This window comes from Phallusia mammillata, chromosome 1 (assembly GCF_965637545.1).
Source record: "Phallusia mammillata chromosome 1, kaPhaMamm4.hap1.1, whole genome shotgun sequence".
NCBI classification, from domain to species: domain Eukaryota; kingdom Metazoa; phylum Chordata; class Ascidiacea; order Phlebobranchia; family Ascidiidae; genus Phallusia; species Phallusia mammillata.
Window position 1 is genome coordinate 23657910 of NC_137252.1, and position 23284 is coordinate 23681193.

General features: G+C 38.0%; 2 protein-coding genes and 4 long non-coding RNA genes across 9 annotated transcripts; 2 read left to right on the forward strand and 4 right to left on the reverse strand.

Annotated features, from left to right (window-relative positions):
• Positions 1–1434: 1434 nt before the first annotated feature.
• On the forward strand, positions 1435–2044 carry LOC145209454 (uncharacterized). Its single transcript, XM_080079741.1, has one exon. The coding sequence runs from the start codon at positions 1535–1537 to the stop codon at positions 2018–2020; it is 486 nt and encodes a 161-aa protein (XP_079935867.1). The 5' UTR covers positions 1435–1534; the 3' UTR covers positions 2021–2044.
• A 4800-nt stretch (positions 2045–6844) lies between these two features.
• On the forward strand, positions 6845–8026 carry LOC145233202 (uncharacterized). 2 transcript variants are annotated; one of them, XR_013861041.1, is made up of 3 exons: positions 6845–7384; positions 7570–7678; positions 7767–8026. It is a non-coding gene; the product is annotated as an uncharacterized LOC145233202 (long non-coding RNA). The 2 variants fall into 2 exon arrangements; XR_013861039.1 differs by having other exon boundaries at positions 6845–7372.
• A 1069-nt stretch (positions 8027–9095) lies between these two features.
• LOC145209459 (uncharacterized) lies at positions 9096–10108 on the reverse strand. Of its 2 annotated transcripts, none has more exons than XR_013855103.1 (4): positions 10022–10108; positions 9729–9870; positions 9314–9383; positions 9096–9197 (listed from the first exon to the last, which is right to left on the reverse strand). It is a non-coding gene; the product is annotated as an uncharacterized LOC145209459 (long non-coding RNA). The 2 variants fall into 2 exon arrangements; XR_013855102.1 differs by having other exon boundaries at positions 9296–9383; positions 10022–10107.
• A 2427-nt stretch (positions 10109–12535) lies between these two features.
• On the reverse strand, positions 12536–13432 carry LOC145208686 (uncharacterized). Its single transcript, XR_013854891.1, has 4 exons — positions 13257–13432; positions 12991–13141; positions 12683–12745; positions 12536–12603 (listed from the first exon to the last, which is right to left on the reverse strand). It is a non-coding gene; the product is annotated as an uncharacterized LOC145208686 (long non-coding RNA).
• A 1018-nt stretch (positions 13433–14450) lies between these two features.
• On the reverse strand, positions 14451–16987 carry LOC145209458 (uncharacterized). Of its 2 annotated transcripts, XR_013855101.1 has the most exons (4): positions 15130–16987; positions 14912–15065; positions 14606–14668; positions 14451–14519 (listed from the first exon to the last, which is right to left on the reverse strand). It is a non-coding gene; the product is annotated as an uncharacterized LOC145209458 (long non-coding RNA). The 2 variants fall into 2 exon arrangements; XR_013855100.1 differs by having other exon boundaries at positions 14451–14668.
• Positions 16988–17023: 36 nt separating this feature from the next.
• Positions 17024–23096, reverse strand: LOC145209449 (CUB and zona pellucida-like domain-containing protein 1). Its single transcript, XM_080079736.1, has 10 exons — positions 22856–23096; positions 21576–21897; positions 20050–20260; positions 19376–19548; positions 19015–19189; positions 18888–18955; positions 18487–18676; positions 18042–18152; positions 17827–17935; positions 17024–17419 (listed from the first exon to the last, which is right to left on the reverse strand). The coding sequence occupies exons 1-10, from the start codon at positions 22905–22907 to the stop codon at positions 17271–17273; spliced, it is 1560 nt and encodes a 519-aa protein (XP_079935862.1). The 5' UTR covers positions 22908–23096; the 3' UTR covers positions 17024–17270.
• Between the last annotated feature and the right edge of the window lie 188 nt (positions 23097–23284).

The following is a 23284-nucleotide window of genomic DNA, read 5'->3' on the forward strand; positions in this document are numbered from 1 at the left end:
GCAGATTTCAGACACCCTTTCTTAATAGAAAGGGGTCTGGCTTCTTCAGAAATGATGTGACGTCCAAAATTTTAGGACTAGTCACGGCCTAAGCTCACTTTAGGCAAACCTAGGCTAATGCCTTCGTTGGTACCATCATCAGGTACAATGAGTCAGTAATTCACAACTGCCCTCTAGACTGCACAAACTGTGGTTTTCAGTGTTATATTATGGCGATGAAGGTGCAAGAACAGTGCACGAATGACAACAAATACAGTTCGTATCCAAGATCCAAAACAGCTGAATTGCGCCACAGTGGATGTCAAGACTATACAGAATAGAGGAAATTGAGACAGTTAAGCACTTGAGCAGTTGAGATTTCTGAAGTTCACAGTACCTAGGTGTTTGACATTATGGTGTTGGCTTTATCGTCTAAACATTCAAACAACAATAACAAACGAAAAGTTACTAGAAACACTTCACATGGCTATACATTAACATACTTGTAAACTTGCTGACATTTGGTTAACACACAAACATTTAAACTAAGTCGATTCTAACAGATTACTGCACTAAAACATACAAACTGCACTTTTAGAACAAGGTGTGGCTAAGTCCAAGCACGTTTTAGTCACATGACCGCATATAAAAGTTAGGATTGGCCCAAAACTAACAAAGAACAATGCACTTGGGAATAGACGTTAAGCATGGTTGCACTTGGGAAAGAAAGCATAAAAATCACATTTAAATATTGTGAATTTGTCCGTAACAGTTCTGATGTGTGGTCTTTTACGAAGTTGTAAGTTTCTTTAACTGTGCCGTGCAGGGCTATGGTATGCAACCAAGTTGGTTTAGTTTCAGTGGGTACTCTGTTGGTTTGTCGGTCATATATATCCCAATTGTCTGGAATTGCGGCGACTAATTTGATAAAATAGGTGAAATCTTGATTTGTTGGCTGAAAGTTAAATTTGAGGGCAAGTTCGTCGTATGTATAGTAATCACCATCATTGTTAAGTAGATCAAGGTGACTGAGAATACCAGCGCGAATTAGAGGTGGCATGTAAAAGGGTTTTAGGCGTGATCGGACTTCTTTATTTAACCAAAGGGGTCTATAAACATTAGCGGGGAGATTTGTAAGTTTTGCGAATTTTTTGCAGGCAGAGACTGCCTTTCTTAATGTTCGTAAGGGGATTGATTGAAGGAAGAGTTTTGAGTTGGGAGACACACTGCTGTTTAACCACGAGTTGAATTCGCTGGGGCTCCCGACCGAGGTTTCGAGATCTTTCCATGGAGATGTATACGAATCGTTGAATAATCGATTGACCCATTTGATATCTAATGACACCAGATATGCGTCCAGGTCAAACATATTGATTCCCCCATCCTCAATATTACAACAGAGCTTTGCTCGTTTTACTTTTTCCCATTTTGAGTTCCAAATGAATTTAAAAAAATTCTTTTAAGGTTTTTGACGTTATTCTATTACGATGTACCTCGAATAAACACCTCGCTACATTTGGTGACCCCAAGCGTGCAAAAACGTTATTTTTGCATTATGACAGAAGCCACAAACTCAGAGAATGCTGTAGCAGTAAAGTTACCTACGTTTTGGACAGCTCAGCCACGAGTTTGGTTTCAGCAAGCGGAGGCACAGTTCGCTCTAAAATGCATTAAAGGAGATCTAACGAAGTACTATTATGTCGTTTCGGCTCTGGATCAGGACACAGCCAATCGTCTTATAGACCTGCTAGAAAACCCGCCAGAAGCAGACAAATACGACACTATCAAGGCACGTTTGGTAGAAACCTTTTGTCTTTCGCGCCCGCAGAGGGCCATGCGGTTACTTCACATGCCTCCTTTGGGCGACAGAATGCCATCCGCTTTAATGGATGACATGCTTGCATTACTTGGCGATGCAAAGGAATGTTTTGTTTTCCAACAACTGTTTTTGGAGCGATTGCCTGAGTATATCCGCACACGGCTGAGCGGAGAGGAAATTAGCGAATCACGGCTCTTGGCCCGCAAAGCTGATGCGATATAAGTTATTAATACGCGTATGTTGAAATTAATATTCATCAATATGAACATCATAACGTCAGGGGTACTCCATAAAATGTCTTGCAGAGTCTTCTCCTAAACACATGCTTCAAAATAAGCCCAAAAACAATGATCTAGCAACGGGGAGTCAAGTCGAAATATTAATAAGGGGGTAGGCCTAGTCACGCCTGGTTGCGTTAGATTTATAACAGTCGCTCGTTTTTTGCTGGTTTGCTGGCGAATCACTACTTGCGATCGCTCTAGAAGCGAAAAAGCGCACAATCGGAAATTTGTGTGTTTGTTTTTGTTAGAAAATCGGCTTAAATAAAAAATTCGAGATTCTCGAGAAATGAATTTTTAATTTCTCGTTTCTCGAGAAACGAAAAAGTCGAGAAATAGAGGAACCCTAGTTTCGATCCAACTGACCAGATCTCAACATTGGCTAAGAAGAAGAACATCGACTGCAGGGCTATTTCAATGGGACAAGGTATACAGAATTTTACACGCTAAATAATAGCACAGTGTTTAAAGATAGACAAAACAACCATATCAGATAAACAGAATTTATATATTCCGTATAAAACGTGCAAAACTGCCATCTTGCACTTGATTGTATGGATGAACTGCTTGAGACTGTGCAAACTGCTGAAAATGTCAATTCAGCATTCAGGACGTGGATCACTGCTAAAGAACATTCCCATCACAATCCAGTACTACAATAGTATCTATGGTTGAGCTATCGAGAATGGTAGAGCTACTAACACCATAACGAGAATCTACCCCCAAATTCGATTGGTTATATCTCCAAAAATGCTCACGGTTAGGGCTATTAGGGTCGGGGTAATGTATTAGCACTTAAAATTCAATAAAACTAACCCAAAAAATTTGTTACCAATGTAAAATTTTCATGTAAATATTTCCCAACCCAACCCATTTATAGCCGCTAAATAAAAATTCAGCTCTTTACGCCCCCTTGTGAAAGCGAAGTTCTGATTCTCGTAATGGTGTTAGTAGCTCTACCATCGAGAATAGGCGCTAAGTTTTGTAAAAACGCAAGGCGGCGGACTTAAAGTGTGACGTCATTTCATGTGACGTCACTAATGCGTACAACCACAAGAGTTAAACTCAAGCCCAACAAACTTCCCGTAGAATGCAACGTTTGTCAAAATCATAAAAAAAGGAATTTTTGAAACAATATTAATTTGGAGCACGTTGCTGTATCGTTTATATATCTTTGGTTTAGCAACGTCAATTGGTTAACTTATGGCATCACTATAAATTTCGTTTGGTGTTTTGCAAGATAATTTTAATGCACAAAGTGTACCCTGGCTACAAAAAACTGCCTTACAGTACTGTAGGATGCCACCGGTGCATCCAGAAAAAATAGCGTACCGGTTTTCGGTTGAAAAAATATGACATGCCTACGAAGGAGTGTTCTTTGGAGTCCTTGGACTAGAGCTTGATTAATCACATTATTACGCAAATTAAATTTTATTATAACGTTGCCTGTTATATGCAGTTGTTTTTGTTTTAAAATGGGCTACCTTTTACTAACACGCACAAGTTTTTGACCCAGAACTAGCACTGCAAATTAAGCCCAGTGGAATTAAGTAAACATTGCGTACCGTAGTCTGGAACCTGTTATCTGCACGGTGTGTCTTTAACATTAAATGGAAATTTAAACTACAAGCATCCAAATGAGCTGAGTTGATAATAGGAAAGTTCCGCCGTACTGTTTTCTTTTTATTTGCTTTTTTTATGACTTTACTTCATTCATTCATATCCATTTATTTGTCCATTATTTTCATTGTAGGCCTTAGCCCAGTGGTCGGCAACCGCCGGTCCGCGAGGAGTTCGTTACTGAGCCGTATCATTTTTTAGGTTAAATGGTATGACAAGTTTTGCCCATGTATCCCGGTGATGATAAACTATTTTGGGCTTTTTCGTTGCTAAATATTTGTAGTATTTTAAAGTCCGGTCCGCGAAATAATGTCAGTTTCTAAAAAGGTCCGCAGTACAAAAAAGGTTGCCGATCCCTGCCTTAGCCTACATAGAATTGTTGTCGAAACCAGTTTTGGGGTCATAGTACGCCAGGCCTATTAAAGGCGTGTACCGAATCAGCTGGTCTCCCAAGCATTCCCATATGGCAAGGCACAGGAAAATCTAGTCTGCGGTGGGAGTCGAACCCACGACAAGAGTCTTTCCGGGACTTGCGCTCTACCAACTGACCTACAAAGGCTCAGTGGAGAAACCCCCGAAAGTCCCCTTGTATGTTGCACATGTCAGCTTCGTAGCAGGGGATCACCAGTTCGACCGTATCAGCTAAGATAAACATATTAATACTGGGACCAGCCCTGAAGCGTCGATGCAGACCAGTTTTGGGGTCGTTTGTTTTTGTAAGTTAGCAAGAACTACTCCTTAACTTCGTTTTGCAGCAATTTTTAATTCCCCTAAGCCCGCAAATTTGTTCTAAATGACATAGCTCCACTGATTTTAACTTCGAAATAAACGATTCCAAACTTGTGAAATGTAGCCTACGGTTTTCTGCTTTAAGTCATATCAAACAATTTAGACCTAGGCTATATTCTAGACCTCTGTGGCAACGATAAACAACGGTGAAACAAGTTTCCCATATTAGGTGATATAATCTTAGGCTAAAGCAAACCAGGGGTGGGAAACCTTTGGCTTTATTAGCCAACAAGTGTGGCTTTCTGCTGCATTTAGCCTACCGTCAAAATATTTTTGTGCGATTTCCAAGTTGAATCATAGTTTTTTCTTAAAAGACAATCAAATTTTGATACGCTGAACCAAAAAAACCTGCCTTGAAAACCGTTTAAAGAATCTTCTTTCATATACATCAGTGGCGGGCAACTTCTCCAGTCGGCGTGCCTGATATGGGAAAGTGAAGTACTTGGCGGGCCGGATTCCTGAATCGATACATTAATCGCGTATTTATCCAGTGATTTAAAACGGATTTTTGACCACCTAAGCCAAATACATTCAAGAACATCACAAATTCCACACAGTCCAAACAATCTAACTGATATAACATAAAATTATTCACCACAGCAAATTTAATGCATACACCACAGACTTAGATACTGCTGAAACACTAACTAGGCTACACGTACGTGTGAAAACAAAGGAATCCGTGAAAGCAGGCCACACACATGGTTGGCAGTTATGTCGTAACAATTGACGTATGGTGCAATGGTAACAACGGCGGGAAAGTTTTTTGCTATTGGGGAGCGTTACTGTCCGTTACAACTATAATTTGAAGCAGTAAGCAAGTAGTGGGGGATTTCGGCAGACTGTGGCCGCGGCCAGATTATCATGTAAGATTGTAAGACCTGAAACTGTCTGCGGGCCGATCAAAATCCCGTCGCGGGCCGCGGGCCATATGTTGCCCGCCCCTGATATACATGAAAAGGCAGATATCATTTGTCCAAGATTTGCTGGCAGTAGGTACTTTATTTTTTTGAGTAAGTCAATATTTCAAGCAACAATATGACGTAGGTATGATATTCAGCTGTTGTAATTCAGGCCTACTCCACTCTCAGCATTTCTTCCACAAGTATATCTGTAAAAAACATAGTGCTTGTAGCATCTTAAGTGCTGAAAAGTGCAAATAAGTTAAAAAAGTACTCAATTTGAAATTTTACATGTCAAATATATTTTTACAAATATTCTATTAAATAAAGCGCAAGTAGTGTTAAGGGTAACAAAACCAAACTTGTAATAAAATAATATTAACAATAAAACAACCTTCGATAGAAACGACGTCTCCAGTATTCCGTTTATACCACCAAGACCACCACGGACAAGAGGTTTTTGCACACTCAGGAACATAACTGCTTGCAGACTCAACGAGTGGTGCGAAGACGAGCCCCAAAACAACACCGAAGAGCAAAAACTTGTTCATCTGCCCAAATGCGATTATAACTTAACATGTTTAATTTAACACAGTTATTTAAATCAAACAGGCATATTTATTACCTTCATAAAAACCGCATTATTAAAAGTATTATCAAACTCTCTGACGCCCCTTTTAATTTTGGCTATTCCCAAGAAATGTTCGTACCCAGCAGTAGCTCGACACTACATATTGCAAAGTGAAACATATGTTATAACTGTGATCGGCACGCGTTTTGATAATGTAAATTTTTGTAGAAGTATGTTTCATAGCGCTGAGGCGAATTTTCCGATCGAATTTCATCCATCTTAGCTTTTGGCGGAAAAACAGGATAGACTGATTGTTCCAATACCACGGGTGATTGGTTCTTTGTCTGCACCAGACTTTATTGTCTGCACTTGCAATGAAATATGATACCAATTAAAAATTATGGCTGGCAAAGATCGTGCATGATCTATAGGCAGTAGGGCAAAATAAAAACCGACTGTCAAATAACAGTATCGCATACATATTTTGTAGTTCTGGGTTTATTTTTAGTGGTTTGCATTATTTAGCCGTTGCATAAATAACGGAAGCAAGCTTCAATCAGAAATTACTCATTTTGGTATATATTTTCATTGTTTCAGACACGTATTTCGCCTGTAGGCGATCACCGACAACAGCTGATGGCTGACACTGAGATTTAAATCGCTTACTTTTTTATGAATATTATTGGTACACGGTCAGTGGGCAAAAAGGTATCTTTTTTTCACACACACGCTCGCGCGCCGGCGCATAGTTGGTTTGTTCTTTTATAGCCAGCGTAAAACGCCGGCGCGCGAGCGTACGCTTTCGACTCGGCTGCAAAGCGTGAGATTTCACCCACAAGGTGGCGCGGAGCTTGAAACCACGCTCGCGTTTTGCCGAACGCGCGAGCGCTGGCTAAATAAATTTGATTTAGCTCACGCCGGCAAGCCAGCGCAGTTTTGAATTGTGAACTTCTGATGTTCAGGAACTTTACTTGCTGGGCGAAATGTATATCATGTGTGTAATGTATAGTGATTTTAGGGCAGGAAATATATATATGTAGTTCTATTTTTTTAAGTCAAGAAAACCGAAATACCAATTTGAATGTCCTTTATTGCAATGATGGCAGGCACTTGAACATCAACCATCGCACATCAATTGTGCACAGTTGCTTGTGGGGGCACGCACCCGTTAACTTTCCTGATAGCCTTTGTTCGTGTTTAATGAGTTTTTCGTATCCCGCTGCTCTAGTTCGTATTCGTTTTGGTGCTCCCACGAAACGATTTCCTAGTTCTGAAGTAGCCTTACAGTTCAGCAAAATAAGACTTATCCACTATTCAGCATGGTTTTGTCAATTTACAGCAATCAGGAATTGTTAAATTATGTTGTATGTGTTCAAGCCTACCCGCAAGACATGGTTAAAAATGATTTTGAAAGGTAATATATGTGGTAAGTTTGGTTATGCATTTTGGAAACTTGTAGGAATATAAAACTGACATTGCCTTGCATATGTGCAGGTGAAAATGTAAACACAGCCAAGGTTGTATTTAGGAGTTTAAAAAATATAAACGGAAAAAGGATAGCAAACATTGGTTTCTTTTATTTCTAAAAACTTTACAAAATACTTTTAACAGGAAAGCATGAAACACCAGTAAAAAGAGGTTCAGGCTAGGTCATCACTTTAAAAACTGGCTGATGCTGTAAAACATTGTGTTACCTATCTTGGAAACACTGCAAATGAAGGTATTTTTTAATTGTAAAAGTATAATTTCTGCCAATATACACATTTACAAACAGATAGACAAATGTTTACTCATCTGTTTGTTTTCAGATACAACTGATCAGTTTGTGCCACACTGGCCTTTTCCCTAGAAAGATTTGATGGAAAGAAATATTGTAAATGGTTTACGAAGCAGAAAAAGACTGATTATATAATTGTTTTTAGTTCAACATGTTTTTGTGGTTTATGTTTAGGTGAATTAACTTTTTAGCAAGTTTTTAGCAATAACACATTTATTTGGAACTACCAAGTTTGCTTATTTCATGATGTCATGGTTTATAACTCTTGCAAATAAAACAAATTGGAGCATTTTTGAAGTATGTTTATTGGTAGCAAAACACATGTTGATTTTGCCAAAGGAAACTTCCTTAATCACTGTTATAAGTATACCAGACAGAACTAAATTCAAATTATAATAAATAATAAGGATAGAAAGAATAACCTTTATCTATATTAACCGATATGGTACAGCCAAACATTGACCATGTGAAAAGCACATGTAAAAGAGATCCCAGTGAAAGTGCGGCTGTGTGAGCCGGAGCGCCAGCGCGCGAGCTCGAGTTTTATGTCTGTGTGGACGTCACTGCGCCAGCGGGGCAGCTCGTGGGCGTACGCTGAGCTTGCGAGAAATCCTGTGTGGATCTAGCCTTAAACACGGTTGTCAACTTGTTGTACGAAACTTTAGCGTTTTTCACAAAACTTCTAATGGAGCGGTTCTCAAACTTATCAACTATTTTTGTCGTAACGGTTCCTTCGTCGAGCACTCGCGGTACAGGCTATAAAGCATATTTATAAAACTAAATACGTCTTTGCGAAACAAAACCTGGAGTTAACAAGCAAAAGGTAGTTTAGTAAAGTATTCCCAAAAAAACAAACAATATGAATTTAGTTTAGTTTTGTAACATTACCTTGAGTGGCAATGACTTAAGGACAATTTATTAAGTCACTAACGAGATTAAAACAATGATTAAACTGCAAGCAAACAAATCAGAAATATAGCTTGGCGAACACCTGAACAGTGGTCGGCAATCGTCAGTCTGCGAGAAGTTCGTTACCGGGTCGTATACTGTTTCAGGTAAAATACTTTGAAACATTTTGCCCATGTATCCCGGGGATGATAAACTAATTTAAGCGTGTTCGTTGCTAAATATTTGTGGTTTTTTGAAGGCCGGTCCGCGATAAAATTTCAGTTTCAAAAACAGTCCGCAGTGCAACAAAGGTTGCCGACCCCTGCCCTAAGAGACATCATAGCCTTCCCCAGTTTGACGACTACATAGCCTAAGCAACTTTTCTGGCTAAGTAATAATTTTTTTTTTGATTTTTTATGTCAACTTAATTGCAGTTTTGTAAGCAAACCCATGACATATCACTCTCTTTACGTAACACTTTTTACTTTCTTTTATTATTTTGAAAAAATCAGGTGATAAACTCTTCGTTGATTTTGCCAAAATCCAATTTTTGAGGCATTTGTGACGAGAATTTCTGCAAAAAAATCGCAGGTTTTTAATTTGTTTTCTACTACATACGCAGATGTGTAAAAAAGTAGCCTATTTTAAAAATATCTTTAACTCAAATTTTACCTGAGTGTTCTTGTTTACCTGGTAGCTTGGCTTTACATTTATTGAGATTCATCAATATCAAACATTTTTTCATCCAACTCATACATGGCTGCGAATGAATGTAAGGGTAATTATTCTAGCAACTAGACCTAAATTCTCATGATTGACATCCATTGATAATAATGCACCACTACTGTATACGAGAAATGCCAATTTAACCGACGATCCTTGAATGTGTGAGACTGATAGGAATTCGGCCCGGTTGCGCAAACCTTAATGTCACCAGGTTGTTGTTTTCATAAGGACTTGTTTAGCTCTTTGCAAAATGATTTTGTAACGATGTGAATTCTGCTGTGGTCTTATGATAAGAGCGCGGTGTCGAAGACCAAAATCTGACTGAAATCTTTACCGATAAAATAGAGTGCAGTATTACCAATTTAAACCAAGGCCTTACGGTCATTTGCCATGTCTTGTTTTTTAAACTTGGCCCACCAGAACCACCAACACCTTCCTCCAGGTTTGCAAGCGGACTCTACTGGGTCGGATGCAAGGAGAACGAGTCCAAGAACAAGAGCAAGAAGCAAAAACTTATTCATCTGTAAAAATCATTTAAAAAATGATCCACATCAGGTTGTAAACTTATTCACTTTTCGTATATGGTGTTAAATTAAAATCCCAAACCAGCAACAACTATAGATGTGTTAAAATACTGTTTCGACATGCAGTTAAAACATTATTTGCACTTACCTTCGAAGCTTCGTGGTTGTAGTGATTAGGCTTTATATTAAAACAGTTCTTTTATCGCTAGCAGTCAAAATATTTGTTGGTAAAAAAATTGTTTCGACTTTTTTATGCAGCAACAGTTCAGTTGGAAAATATGTAATGTCACGTTTTCAGACAGCATTTTGTTACCAACGTTTTTTTTTCTGTTTATACTTTAAATAACAGGAAGTTTTTATTGTTCACGATTTAACGGTGTAGGTTTGCTTAAACCTCATTCACTATCCGCTACGAGTGTGAGTTTGCTTCCGAGCGAGAAAAACGTCATATGGCACGCTTTTCCACTTTTTTGTTTTAAAATAAGTGTTGTAACGCCCATCCAAGCAAACCCCTAAAACTGAAACTAAAATTACTCTTAATTCAGAACTTCATGTGGGAAATATGTACAATCATGGATATACGTAGGCCTATTTGTTTGTTATGTGTTATGCTTAAAATTTAGTAATCTTGTTTTTTTTTCTACTCGAGTACAACAAGCACACAGCACTGGTACTGATCGATCATTTCCAACATTTATTGCACAAAAAATAGTAAAAACGAGCAAATAGATGATTTTCAAAACCACATTTCATTTCATAATGTTGGCATCTAGCTGTAGCAATTAAAACATTGGTTGTGGCTTCTGCTTGCAAAACACTTTATTTGTTATTTTTTATGCAGCGAACAATAGGAAGAAGTGAAAGGTCCCGGTTGCACTATTTTATGTTTGATCCTGCCAATGGAGCGTATGGAAATATCATGTTGTAATATACATTGTTTCGAACTTCGCGATTTATTGACAAGGTGAAAAACGGGGAAACCTTAATGTTAATGCTTTTATCTATAATCTCTATTATTATATAATAAAGCATAGGCCAGGTTGTTTTTCCGCACGCTGCGATCAAGTTCGTCAGTTTGTGCATCGACCACATCTTTATTCCTGTTGTTTGTGCCAGTAACATGGTTTGGCCTATCTGGAATACAACAGGCTTCCTTCACTCACTCCAAAACGCAAAAAGGGGCGAAAAGGGTTTATTTCGCATTTATTGCGCCCGAAAACAAATTATTAGTTTTTGCTGTTAGCAAGGCACGGGACTGAGAATTAAAGGCTGGCTGAATATTTTCGTTCCCTGTCATCCAGCAACGGTGACGATCCCATACGTCTTTCCTTTTTTTAAGGAAAGTAACGTTTAAAGCTTTTTTGGTGTTAATGAACATAAAGTGAAAAACAGGAAAAGTTAATTGATCACGTTTTTCTCAATTGCTTCCTATGGTTTGTCGCAGCATTCCTCTGCCATGTGGTTAAGCCGAAAAGCTTTTTGCACTAATCCAGAGGTTCTTAAACTTTTGCGGTCGTGCCCTACTTGACACTATTTATTTAATCTCACGCCCCCTTAATAAATATTAGCACTGATAATGTTTGTCTTGTTTTTCGGACAACATACATCGTAGGTCCGCTTCAAGCAATTGTCAAGTTAGTTCCAATTGTTGGAAAGGCCACTTCAACACTGATTTAAGTTGCAAAAAAGAAGGCTTTAGCGCGCACAGAGCCACGTTGCCAATATTCTTGTTAACTACGCCTATGTCGCCCAGAAATTGTTGATGCACTAAAAGTCAAGGCAATCTCTGATGCGACATAAAGAACAAAAAAAATGTACCGCCGACTAAAAAGCACAGGGGTCACCAAACTATGGCCCGCGCGTGATGTCATTTCATCCGGCTCGGGACCCAATTTTTGGTTTGCCAAATGGTATTGATAACTTTGTTACATTCAAAAATTGATCTACTCGTTACGAAAGTTTACTGTCACGACATGTAGAGTTAATATTGCCGAACCTACTTTCATGGGATTGCAACGCCCAGAATTGACCCACCAAAGCCAGTTTTGTCACCTCACAGACAATGCACAAAGTGTTAATTTTGCGCAAACAATTGCCTTATTTTGTTACTTGTGACGTAATATACATGTATTGCTTGTTAGATGAGACTAACTGTACAATTTAACAGATTTTAAATGGATTTTTAGAACGACCATATCTTGGCGCCCATATAAAAATTACCTACAATTGTTTTACGAAATACAATTGTTTAGAGGTGAAAACTTTGCAGCCAGATTGTTCTGCGCCCCCCTTGCGAACCCCTCACGCCCTTCTAGGGGGCGCGCCCCCCACTTTTGAGAACCCCTGCACTAATCAGTTGATTTATTGTTGGCTTTGTCAAAAATACATGTGTCTCACCCCACCTTAATTTAGTTTTTGCTACAAAACTCCCGAGCCTGATTGTTTTTGCTACAATGCTAAATTATTGGTAACGACTTACCCCCTGATCGTGATTTTAAAAACCGTTTCGAATTTTGTTTTGTTTTGCTTCATATAACATTTTGTTTGGATTGCCTTATATGTACATATATGCATCACTGGGTATAAAATTGATTTCTTTAAGTAATTGATTCTAACAGGCGTCATATTGGATGTTTTAGTTTTTGGAAAAAAGAAATACAACTTTTAATCTTTGTAACTTTTTATTTTTTGGGAAATGTTTTACCCACGATCACCGATCGACATGTTTTCCTGCAAATATAAAAAACAAAGTTTGCGACAAAAACCTAAAAAAATGTGACATTTTAATAACAACTTCATTGTACATTACTTGGGGTTTGGACTCTCTTCCTTTACTCAATGTTGAGCATTTCCTCCTTTAGGAGATCTAAATCTGTGCAAAACAAAAATCGTGGGCATGTCAAACGAGAAGACATCTCATAACGTTGTGCTGGATTCAAATAAAAGTTTTTAGATTGCTAAAGACTCGTTTGCATGTAGGAAGTAATTATTTTTAACTACGAATGTGGCATATACTAAAGCCAGAAAATGTCCTGTGAAATATTGTAAACTGAAATCACCGACTATGTGCACCACATATAGAATCTTTTCAAAGACAAACAGACAACATTAATTTACCTTCGTCAGATACGTCTGCTCTTTTAGCCCTGTTCCACCACCAATGACATCGACTTCCACAAGCGGAAGCTATTTTCTTTGCGGACTCGGCAGGGTTCGAGGCAGAGAGGACGAGTCCTAGAACAAAAAGGAGAACCAGAAGCTTATTCATCTGTAAAAGAATTGATACCAGTTGGTAGGTTTTATCTGTGAAAACTAAAATCAATGGAAATAAAACGGTAAAACTAATCGACTTTAAACAAAACACACAAAAAACATTTGCTTACGTCGACTTTTGGTGCAAAGTTTGACTTTGTTGTGTAAATTAAGCTTGGTCTAGCCATTTATAGTGTGATGAAGCATCTGTTAGCTGTGATCGTGCTTTGCATTACATCCGATCGTCCTACCCATCATCACTTCAGCCAAGCAACAAATTTGCTCATGCATGCCTGGAATAAAGTTTACTGTTAATAGCAAACAAAACAAGCCAACCAAGCTGAACGTTTTTAACTTTTTTACGCGACAGGGGAAATATTGATGCACCGAAGCTACGGTTTAGCTTGACTCGCTTTTGGCCGAAAATTTGTTGCGATTTTGTCGAAACCGAACATTTTACAAACATAACTTGTCTTTTGCTCCTAAATTCTTACCAGATAATCTTTCAAAATGCAAACAACTACACGTGTTTTTATTTTTGTTCACGGAAAGTCACTTTTGAAGCTTTTCGTTGTTGATGAACACAAAGTGAAAAACAGGAAAAGTTGATTGATCACGTTTTTCTCAATTGCTTCCTGTGGTTTGTCGCAGCATTTCTCTGCCATGTGGTTGAGCCAAAAAGCTTTTTGCACTAATCAGTTGCTTTGTCAAAAATACATGTGTCCAACCCCACTCTAATTTAGTTTTTGCTACAATACTAAATTATTGGTAACGACTTGCCCCCCTAATCGTGATTTTAAACAATTGTTTGCGTCAGTTTAAACCCAATATACTATACCGATATACAAATCCCACGTTCTGGCGTATACCAATTGCTGTGGAAAATCAGCTTATATTGTGTTGGCTAATTTTCTAATTTTCTTCTTTTGCCTGTTTTCAAAGTGCTTGTTATGCCTAAAAGTAAGTCTGGGCGTCTTGTAACTTTTGACCAAACGTTCGCTTTCTTTCAAATCCACAAATACTTGATAACGGAAATTGGTTAAGTTTAAAGCTTGCCTTAATGTTTTCAAACTTTAATTTTACTGCTAATCTGATATTAGTTGTTAATTTTACCATACCCCAATATTTATTTATTGCTCTATGAAAGCCAATCACTGTTTTTGTCCGGTTTGAAAAATTTTCTGTTTTGCTTCATAAGTTTATAACATTTTGTTTGGATTGCCTTTTATGTACATATATGTATCATTGGGTATGAATTAGATTCCCAAGTAATTTATACTTTCCGGTGACATATTGGATGCTATTTTTGGAAAAAAGTAACACAATTTTTGATCTTTGTAACGTTTTATTTTTTGGGAAATATTTTACCCACAATTGCCAATCGACATGTTTTCCTGCAAATATATAAAAAACAAAGTTTGCGACAAAAACATTAAAAAATGAAATGTGACATTTCAACAACAACTTTACGGTACAGTACTTGGGGTTGGGTCTCTCTTCCTTTACTCAATGTCGAGCATTTCCTCCTCGAGGAAATCTAAATCTGTGCAAAACAAAAAATCGTGTGCATGTCAAACGAGAAGACATTTCATAACGTAAACTGGTGCAGGATTTAGATAAGAGTTTTTAGATTGACTACTTTGCATGTAGGAAGTGATTTTATTAAACTACGGATAAGGCATAACTAAAGCGAGAAAATATTTTGTGAAATATTGTAAACTGAAATCACCGACTATGTGCACCACATGTAGAATCTTTTAAAGACAAACTGGCAACATTAATTTACCTTCGTCGGAAACATCTCCTCTTTTGCTCCAGTACCACCACCAACGACATCTATAACCTCCACAAACGGGAGCTATTTTCTTTGCGGACTCGGCAGGGTTCGAGGCAGAGAGGACGAGTCCTAGAACGAAAATGAGAACCAGAAGCTTATTCATCTGTAAAAGAATGTACAACAGTTTACAACATCGATTTTGAACAAAACAAAAAACATTACTTTACCTCGACCTTTGGTGCAGAGTTTGACTTTGTTTGCTAGCAGTTTATAGTGGGATGAAACATCTGTTAGCTGTGATCGTGCTTTGCATTACATCCGATCTCCCTACCCATCATCACTTAAGCCAAGCAACAAGTTTGCTCATGCATGCCTGGAATAAAGTTTACGGTTATTAGCAAACAATACAGAGCCAACCAAGCTGAAGGCTTTTAACTTCTTTACGCGACAGCAGAGAAAATATTGATACACCGAAGCTTCGGAATTTGTTTCACTGACCCAGCTATTTTTCAAAAGAGTCGTTTAGGGCCATTTTACAAACATAACTTGTCTTTTGCTCTCAAATTCTTATGACATAATCTTTTAAAATGCAAAGAACGGCCATCGTCTCAACTAGCAAAACATATCTGATAATGTCAAAAGCGTAACTTTTAGATTCGCGTGATGTCTCAAATAACTCAAAACAAGCGAATATTCGATTTAGGCCCTTACAGTTGCACCGGCCAGCATGTAGTAGAATCGCTGAATTACTAATAACTTACTTGAAATGTACTTGAATATTTTTATTTTTATTCCTTTGCTTTGTTGGTGCGTTTAAAAGCGTATCGTTATTTTGCACACTAAAACATGTGATTCGTTCGACAAAGTCAATAGTTTGTCAACATCTAAGTAAAATCTTAGACATAACGTATTTTAAACTTAAAGTAACTGTAAGTGTTTTTGTTTTTAGAGTTTAAACAAATCCAAGAAGAAGTGAACTATCAGGATTTTTTACAAATGTAGCTTACCTACATATTATCTGCCAGCAATATTGGGGGAGTGGTCGCTTCTAGCTCTCTGTTTTAGGCCAGCAATAATGCCCAACTTGCATCAAAGCTGTTTTCAGAACCGGATAGAAAAAAGCGGGAAACTTTGTAAGTCACGTGTTTCTGCTGTGGAAAGCGTGACTTTCGTACTTTACATACAGTATGTCGATGAAAACGGGAAAAAACAGGAAAATTTGATCAATCACGATTTTTTGAATGTCTTCCTATATTTTCGAACAACATCCTACTTTCTTTAGCAGCAAGTACCTCAAGGCATCTTTACAACATGTGGTTACAAACCTGTTGACCCAACCAAGCATGGCAATGGCTGAATTGATTTCACACTAAATGAAACGTAGTTTAAAAACTGAAACCTTTTGTATGCAAGAAATCTCCAGCAAAGAAAGATTCTCGCTTCAAATCAGTTGAATATTTACACTGTTTAATAAATAATAATAATAAAAAACAGACAATCATGTATCTTTGTAGATATCCAAAAGACTCATTGGCGGCATTTTGAACCACATTTAAATACAAGTGAGTTGCGGTTGCATGATAATCCGAATAGTGGCGCAAGAGCGCGGCTAAGTCATTGTTTGCCGTTTAGTCAAACGTTTTCCAAGTTGCGCGAAGCGAATTCCAAATTGTGGAAAACTGGGATTTAGTTTTGTCGACATATTGCTTGTCACAGCTAAGGTGGGTAGCTAAGTTTTTAAGTTATATGTTACATTCTGGCGAATCTGCACACCGCCTACATTCGTTTGTAAGGCGGCAGTATAGGATATGGATTGGTGAAATATTCAGCATGTCTGATTAAAACGCCTGTATTTTCGTATGTGAGCTCATTTGTCGTTGTAACTGTGGGTGAGACGTTTGCTGTACTTTGCCTCCCAACAGACATAGACATTTAACTTGTCCTTCTCTGCTCTACTTTTGCAATTATAACCCGAAGTGATTCACTGAGATCACGTGATCGATATGGTTGAAATGGTGTTGGATGCCAGTTTGTTGGCAAGTCAAATTTACTTTTTATTTCTTTTTTGTTTAAAAGTTAAAGGAATTGTCTTTAAATTGAGTGAAACACTGTGTAAATGTCTTTTAAGATATCCGCTTAAATGTATTTTGCGCTTTTAATATATACAGCAGTCACAAACACAGTTGGTAAAAACGAATGGTAATTTTACAACAAAGCCGCCTATTTCACAAAACATTAGTAGCTTTCCTTGTTTCACATACCCAAACTTTTTGCCCACAGAAACGGCACTTTTAATTTATCTTTCTTTTTAAAGCCCTTTACATGTTGAAAGTAAATAACCGGTTATGATATTCAGATTTCCAATCCTTTAAAAGTGAGTGTAGACGGTGGGGAAATTCCCTCTTGTGCAAGCATATTTGTAGACGAGAAACAACAGAGTGAGAACTCCAACAAGTGCTACCATCGCCACAAAAACAGTTGGAAGCCTATTATCAACATCAGATCCAATGACCTCCACTTAAGCGTCGCAGGATATGCCAAAAAACAAAAGTTTTAAAAATTAAACAAAGCCAAGTTACGATTTAACTTAATGTGTGAGGTTTCTAAAGACACTTGCTAAAATACGAAGCGGTTTTCCTGAATAAATTTTGTGCGTTTTACGAATAAATCTATAGGGTTCTCAATTACTGGGAAGTTTATCGCTTAGATTAATGTTCTTGTACATGTATGTAGCGCTGCGTTATGATTATTTGCACAAGTTTTGGAATCTATTCTCAGAAAGCATTTGCATTGGACCCGTACATGTAACAATATTCTTTAAGGGCCCTGGTCAGAAAAAAACTAAACTAAATGACTGTGACACTTTTTACACAAAACAATAAAAGGCTTTTTAGATTTCTTATCTTGTTGAAAAAAATGCTTACACATTTCAGAACACGACTTTCCATCGTCCATGAGTCTTCTTCCACCGCTGCATCTACAACTTGCTTGTCCGTCAAATTCCTCACAGATGTCGTCGCATCCACCGTTTCGCTACAGCGAGCAAAAAAATAAAACATGATATCCATTGACTATGACCAAGATCAAGTGTTAAAAAAAAACAATCAACCACCACCAGTCAATTGAACTATTCTTTCACCTCATTGCAAGAGATGCCTCGAGTGTCTGCTTGAATGGTTATTGGTCCGAAAGTAACGGTCTTCTGGTCCTTATCTGTTCCTAAACTTCTTTTGCGTTTAGCTTCACATGGCTAAAACAAAATAAAACTTCAGAAGTAAAATACAAAGCATATTTGGTTTTCCCCGTAAAAATTTGGTTTTTCCCCGTAATGATGGAGTGCCGTTAGACGGCTACGCTAGCCAATATCGCGGAGCTCTCTTCACTAGCTGCTCTGATGAGACCTTATAGGTCGGTATTTTGTAAAGATACCCGTTATTTTCTATCGCCAAGGACAAAAAATTAAGAGTGCAAACCAAACAGAAAAGTGCGGATTTTTCAAACCATATGTTGGGCAACAAATTTGCAAAGCTACGAATATGAAATTACTGGACACTGCAGAATGAAAACCTACACTAGAAAATCACCTTATCGTAGCAAGTATCAGAAGCTTGTGTGTTACAAACAGTCACCATACAGTGAAGGAAGATTTCCTGTTCTGGGTCAGTCAAACCAGTCCACACGAATGACTTCACCTTGAACTTGGTGAAATGACTTTGGTAATTCTCCGATACCACGATAGCATTGGGTGGGTCAAATCCATGTGTTTTAGCGCAACTGGAAAAATGATTATGTAAATATAGGTGGTTGTTTGCAAGCCATGTGGCGTTATACCTTATTATACCCATAAACTAGACACCAATACGTGATTGTAAAACAAATATATTATTTAGCTTTCGTTTATTGTGCCGCTCCACAATCCTTTTGTAAAAGTGTAATTCAAGCACTCGTTTACACTTTTAAATAGTTTTTTTTTGTTTAATCTTACCCTCCATCAATTATTTCATACGATGGGTCCATACTGTCGGCACTTGCAGTTGCCCAACAGGTCGGCGTCTGAAAAACACGGCAATCGTAGCAACTAATGAAGATTTACATAAAAATCACAAAGCTACCTGTAGTACGAAGTCACTTGAATCGGCTTCAAGTTTAAGTTGGGCGAAAATGTAATGGAATACCGGAATAACGATAGGACTTCCAGTCAGAATGTTGTTGTAAGATTCAGTTTGATAGAGATCAAACTTCACGTCAAAGGCGCCTTGAAACGGATCAAGACTAGAACCGATTTGTCTGCAAAAATAAAGTAGGACATGATAAAGTAGTTACAACGCAACAGGTTCAAGTTGCAACACAAAATCATCCAATAATCATGAGATGAAAGTAGTGTGTACGAAAATGTAGTTAAAATGAAATCCATCATCAAATAAAATTTTCCATGTTGGCGTTAGCATGTTCTTTACTAAGATAACAGCTTACCTGATGTATGGTTTGACCATTTGACTCATAACTTGCGTTTCTCGGTCAAAAATGCAGCTCAGTTCAATACACTTTGTGCTCGGAAATCGGTTGATGGGTTTGTGAAAATTGTTAGCATTTCGGGCAATTTGAAAGACATATGTATATTTAAGTGTGTCGTTTGGCTGCTGGTTCTAAATTGAAAATGTGTATTGCGATAAGTTTCGTTATGTACAGCAGGGGTCGGCAATCTTTTTTGCACTGCGGACCGCTTTTGAAATGAAAATTTTACCGCGGACCGGTCATAAAAAAACTACAAATATTTAGCAATAAAAACGCTTAAATTAGTTTATCATCCCCGAAATACATGAGCAAAATGTTCATAGCATTTACCCTGAAAAATTATACGGCCCGGTAACGAACTCCTCGCGGACCGGTACCGGGCCGCGGACCGGCGGTTGCCGACCACTGATGTACAGAACACTCTTTTAAATTGGGTTTGCTCTTTTAAATGGTCTACTTTATGGTTCTGCATTAAATAAGCAGAAATTTGGACATATGTAATTGTAAAACAAGAATATTTTAGAACTGTTTCCACATTACGGTTTCATTAAGGCAAAAAATTATTCTGTTTTTGTTAGTTCAGCAAAAACTTGATAAAAACGAAAAAATGTAGGCCATTTAACGATATTTACCGAGGGAAGAAATTTGTCCTGGTGTACTTCAACCCGTGGTTCGCACTCATCCAAGCTGACTGTGATATTATGCGACATGAGGCCAAAATCCGTGATCTTGCATTTCGGGTCAAGTGACAAAGTGTCATTGGTGGACATGATGTCACGTGATGTAATGACAATTTCATCGCCTTGCTGAGGATTAATTGCGTTTGTGTCAGCAATACCGATCCTGAATCGAAAAATAAAGTTTGCAAAAACATTTTTTCCGAGATTTAGTTAAATTTCGACCTCAATTTAATGTTTTTAGTTGCACGGAACCCCTAAGGCAGTGATTCCCTACCCAGGGGAATTCCTCCCAAGCAAAAAATTTAAATTTTGAAAATTGAGGGGGGGGGATCTAATTCAATTTCTACTTCTACTCGTTTTCTACGATTTGGTTGTTACACCCAGCAATTCTCTCGAAGCGAATTGAAACTGGGGTTATCACTTCACCTAGCACGTACTAACCATGGTCCCATAGCAGTGGTTTTCAAACGGTAGTATGGTGAGCCCAAAGATATTGAAACAGTTAATTTATGGGATATGAGTGTTGACGTTATATTTTATATCGTTTTCATACACTGATGGTGCTTATAATAGCGAAATGCAATTGTTTTCGTAAAACAAATAAAACACAGCGACCGATTTAGTGGTTTTCACGCTGAATTTTCTTGATACATGTTTACGCAGAAGCGACATGCTATAAGTTACTATATATCAAACGTTTCGACAAACGCTCCTGCCATCATCAGTGAAATTATCCATGTTGCCCACAATTTTGGTTGTTTTATGAGTGCGCCCTAGAGAGTTAGAAAATGTTAACAGACTGTGCTGGGAGGCAGAGCTCATACTAACACAAAAACTCACTAAATACCGATGGATGGCGCATAGAGCACAGTTCATATATTTAATAGTGAGACGGGGATAGGGTTAGAACTAAATTTAACGTTAGAAACTAAGTTTGTAAGTTGTTGTTGTTGTTATTATTATTATAAACCTCAACCTAACCCTAACAGCCGTAATAACCGTCAACATTTTTACACAATTCAATTTTAAAGAGTTACAAATCCTCTTTGCGCCATCTATCGGTGTTTAGCGAACTTTTTTGATGTTTGTTCTTATGTTAGTAGCTCCACCCCCAGCTCAGCCTGCTAACTTGTAACGTCTCAGCGTTGCTCAGCTATTTCCGGCTAGGTAAATATTTTAGCACAATCGTGCTGCTACGATTTTTTTCACCCCTTAACTCATCTCAACCTCGGTTCAAAAGCGCTGACGTAAAAAAAGAAGAATACAGGTATAAAATACCTGTTCGCATTTAAAGATGGTGAATTAGATACCGACGTTAACCATAAACCAAAATTTCTACATTCGTGTTTGCTATTATCGGGGTTCGGGCGAACAGTCCTGGACCACTATAGTTATAAAGGTGTTGAATCTAGTACGTTGAACATATGGAGTTTTTTTGCCGAATCCGAACTAAAAAATTGACTAAATAAACAACTTACTTGAAGTTTGGTGTAGGACTGCAAACAACGCCAGATGATGTCATCACCCCGTTAATAAATTCTTCTTGGCTCATTCCGTACATATCAACTCCAGTTAATGAAATAATATACGAAGTAACTGGTTTCAGATGACGCAAGGCGTATATCTGGATCCCATTGCCAGACTGGATCATGTTGATGTTACGTACGTTGCCAAGAGGGTCGGTAACTTGCAGAAGATAATTCTGGTTTATTTGGACAGTGGGAAACTGCCACTCAAGGTAAATAACTCGATCCTCGGGTGGGTAGGTTTCCGAGACACGAAAAATATTTGGTGGAGGACCTGGTAGAAATGATTTCGGTTTAAGATTTTGTTTTTTAAACTCGAAGTAGGTTATGTAGGGCAGGGGTCGGCAACCTTTTTTGCACTGCGGACCGTTTTTGAAACTAAATTTTTATCGCGGACCGGTCTTCAAAAAACTACAAATATTTAGCAATAAAAACGCTTAAATTAGATTTTAAATTATCATCCTCGGGATACATGGGCAAAATGTTTTAAAGCATTTAACCTAAAAAATTATACGGCCCGGTAACGAACTCCTCGCGGACCGGTACCGGGCCGCGGATCAGCGGTTGCCGACCACTGATGTAGGGTGTATTATGATTAGAATTACCAAACGCCTGGAATTTAACAGGCATATCCGGAATTGGGCGTAAAATCTGTGTCAGGAAATATTTTTAAAAATTCCCCTAATGTCCGAAATTTTAGCCCGTTTTTGAGGGACTGTAAAGGCTAAAGTTTTTGGTTGTTTTCTGAGCGTTTTATAAAGCACGATACAACCAACATATATGCAAAACGACTGATCAGAAAGAATTAAATGGTAGGCTAATTAGCCTAGTTATATTTTGCATTTTAAATGTCAGCAAGAACCGCTTTAAAGGAACGAAACGTCCCAAAACTATATGTCCATTACTCCAATAAACTGGTGTTACCAAATTTATGTATTAAAACCGTCAGGAATTTTCCTGACACAAATATGGTAACCCCAATTATGACATAAAAATATGATCAGCCTAGGCAGATTTTGCCGATAACTGCGGAAAATTATTGCAAATCTTACATCGCAACATAATTTTGTTCACCTGTTCAACTTGACACAACAACAAAGAACTAGTATCAAATACTTTAAACACACTCTACACAAAAAACTGCCTAACTTAATCCAATTAGGATTGCACGTAACCAAGTGAATAAATGAAAAAAAGTACGTAATTGAGTTTTAAAATATCGCAAAACTTACCTCGAACAACAGCAACCAGGAATAACAAACACAAAATCTGCAACATTTCCATGTTTCACCACACACAAAATACAAGTATAATTCGCTTCCAACAACAGGCCAATGTAGATGCTGCAACTGTGACCTGTATGCTGCTTTGTAAATTCTCGATACGGGGGTTTGTATGCATTGAGTCCAAATGTAATCTGGCAGAACAATCGTCGTGCGCTCCGAACCGTCGCGTCATTTCCGTGCCACGAAAGGTGTGCGCCATGATATCTTTGATTATTCCGTCCTCGTTTAGTTTTTCAGATGATTCATGCACCGAAACACACACACCGGATCCTCTTCTACATGTACGCGTCTGTCATATGCTGAGTTTATAATTTTTTTTTGCAGTGGCTTGTGGAAGAAAACCGATTCGGATCCACCAATTTGTTTTGTTTGATA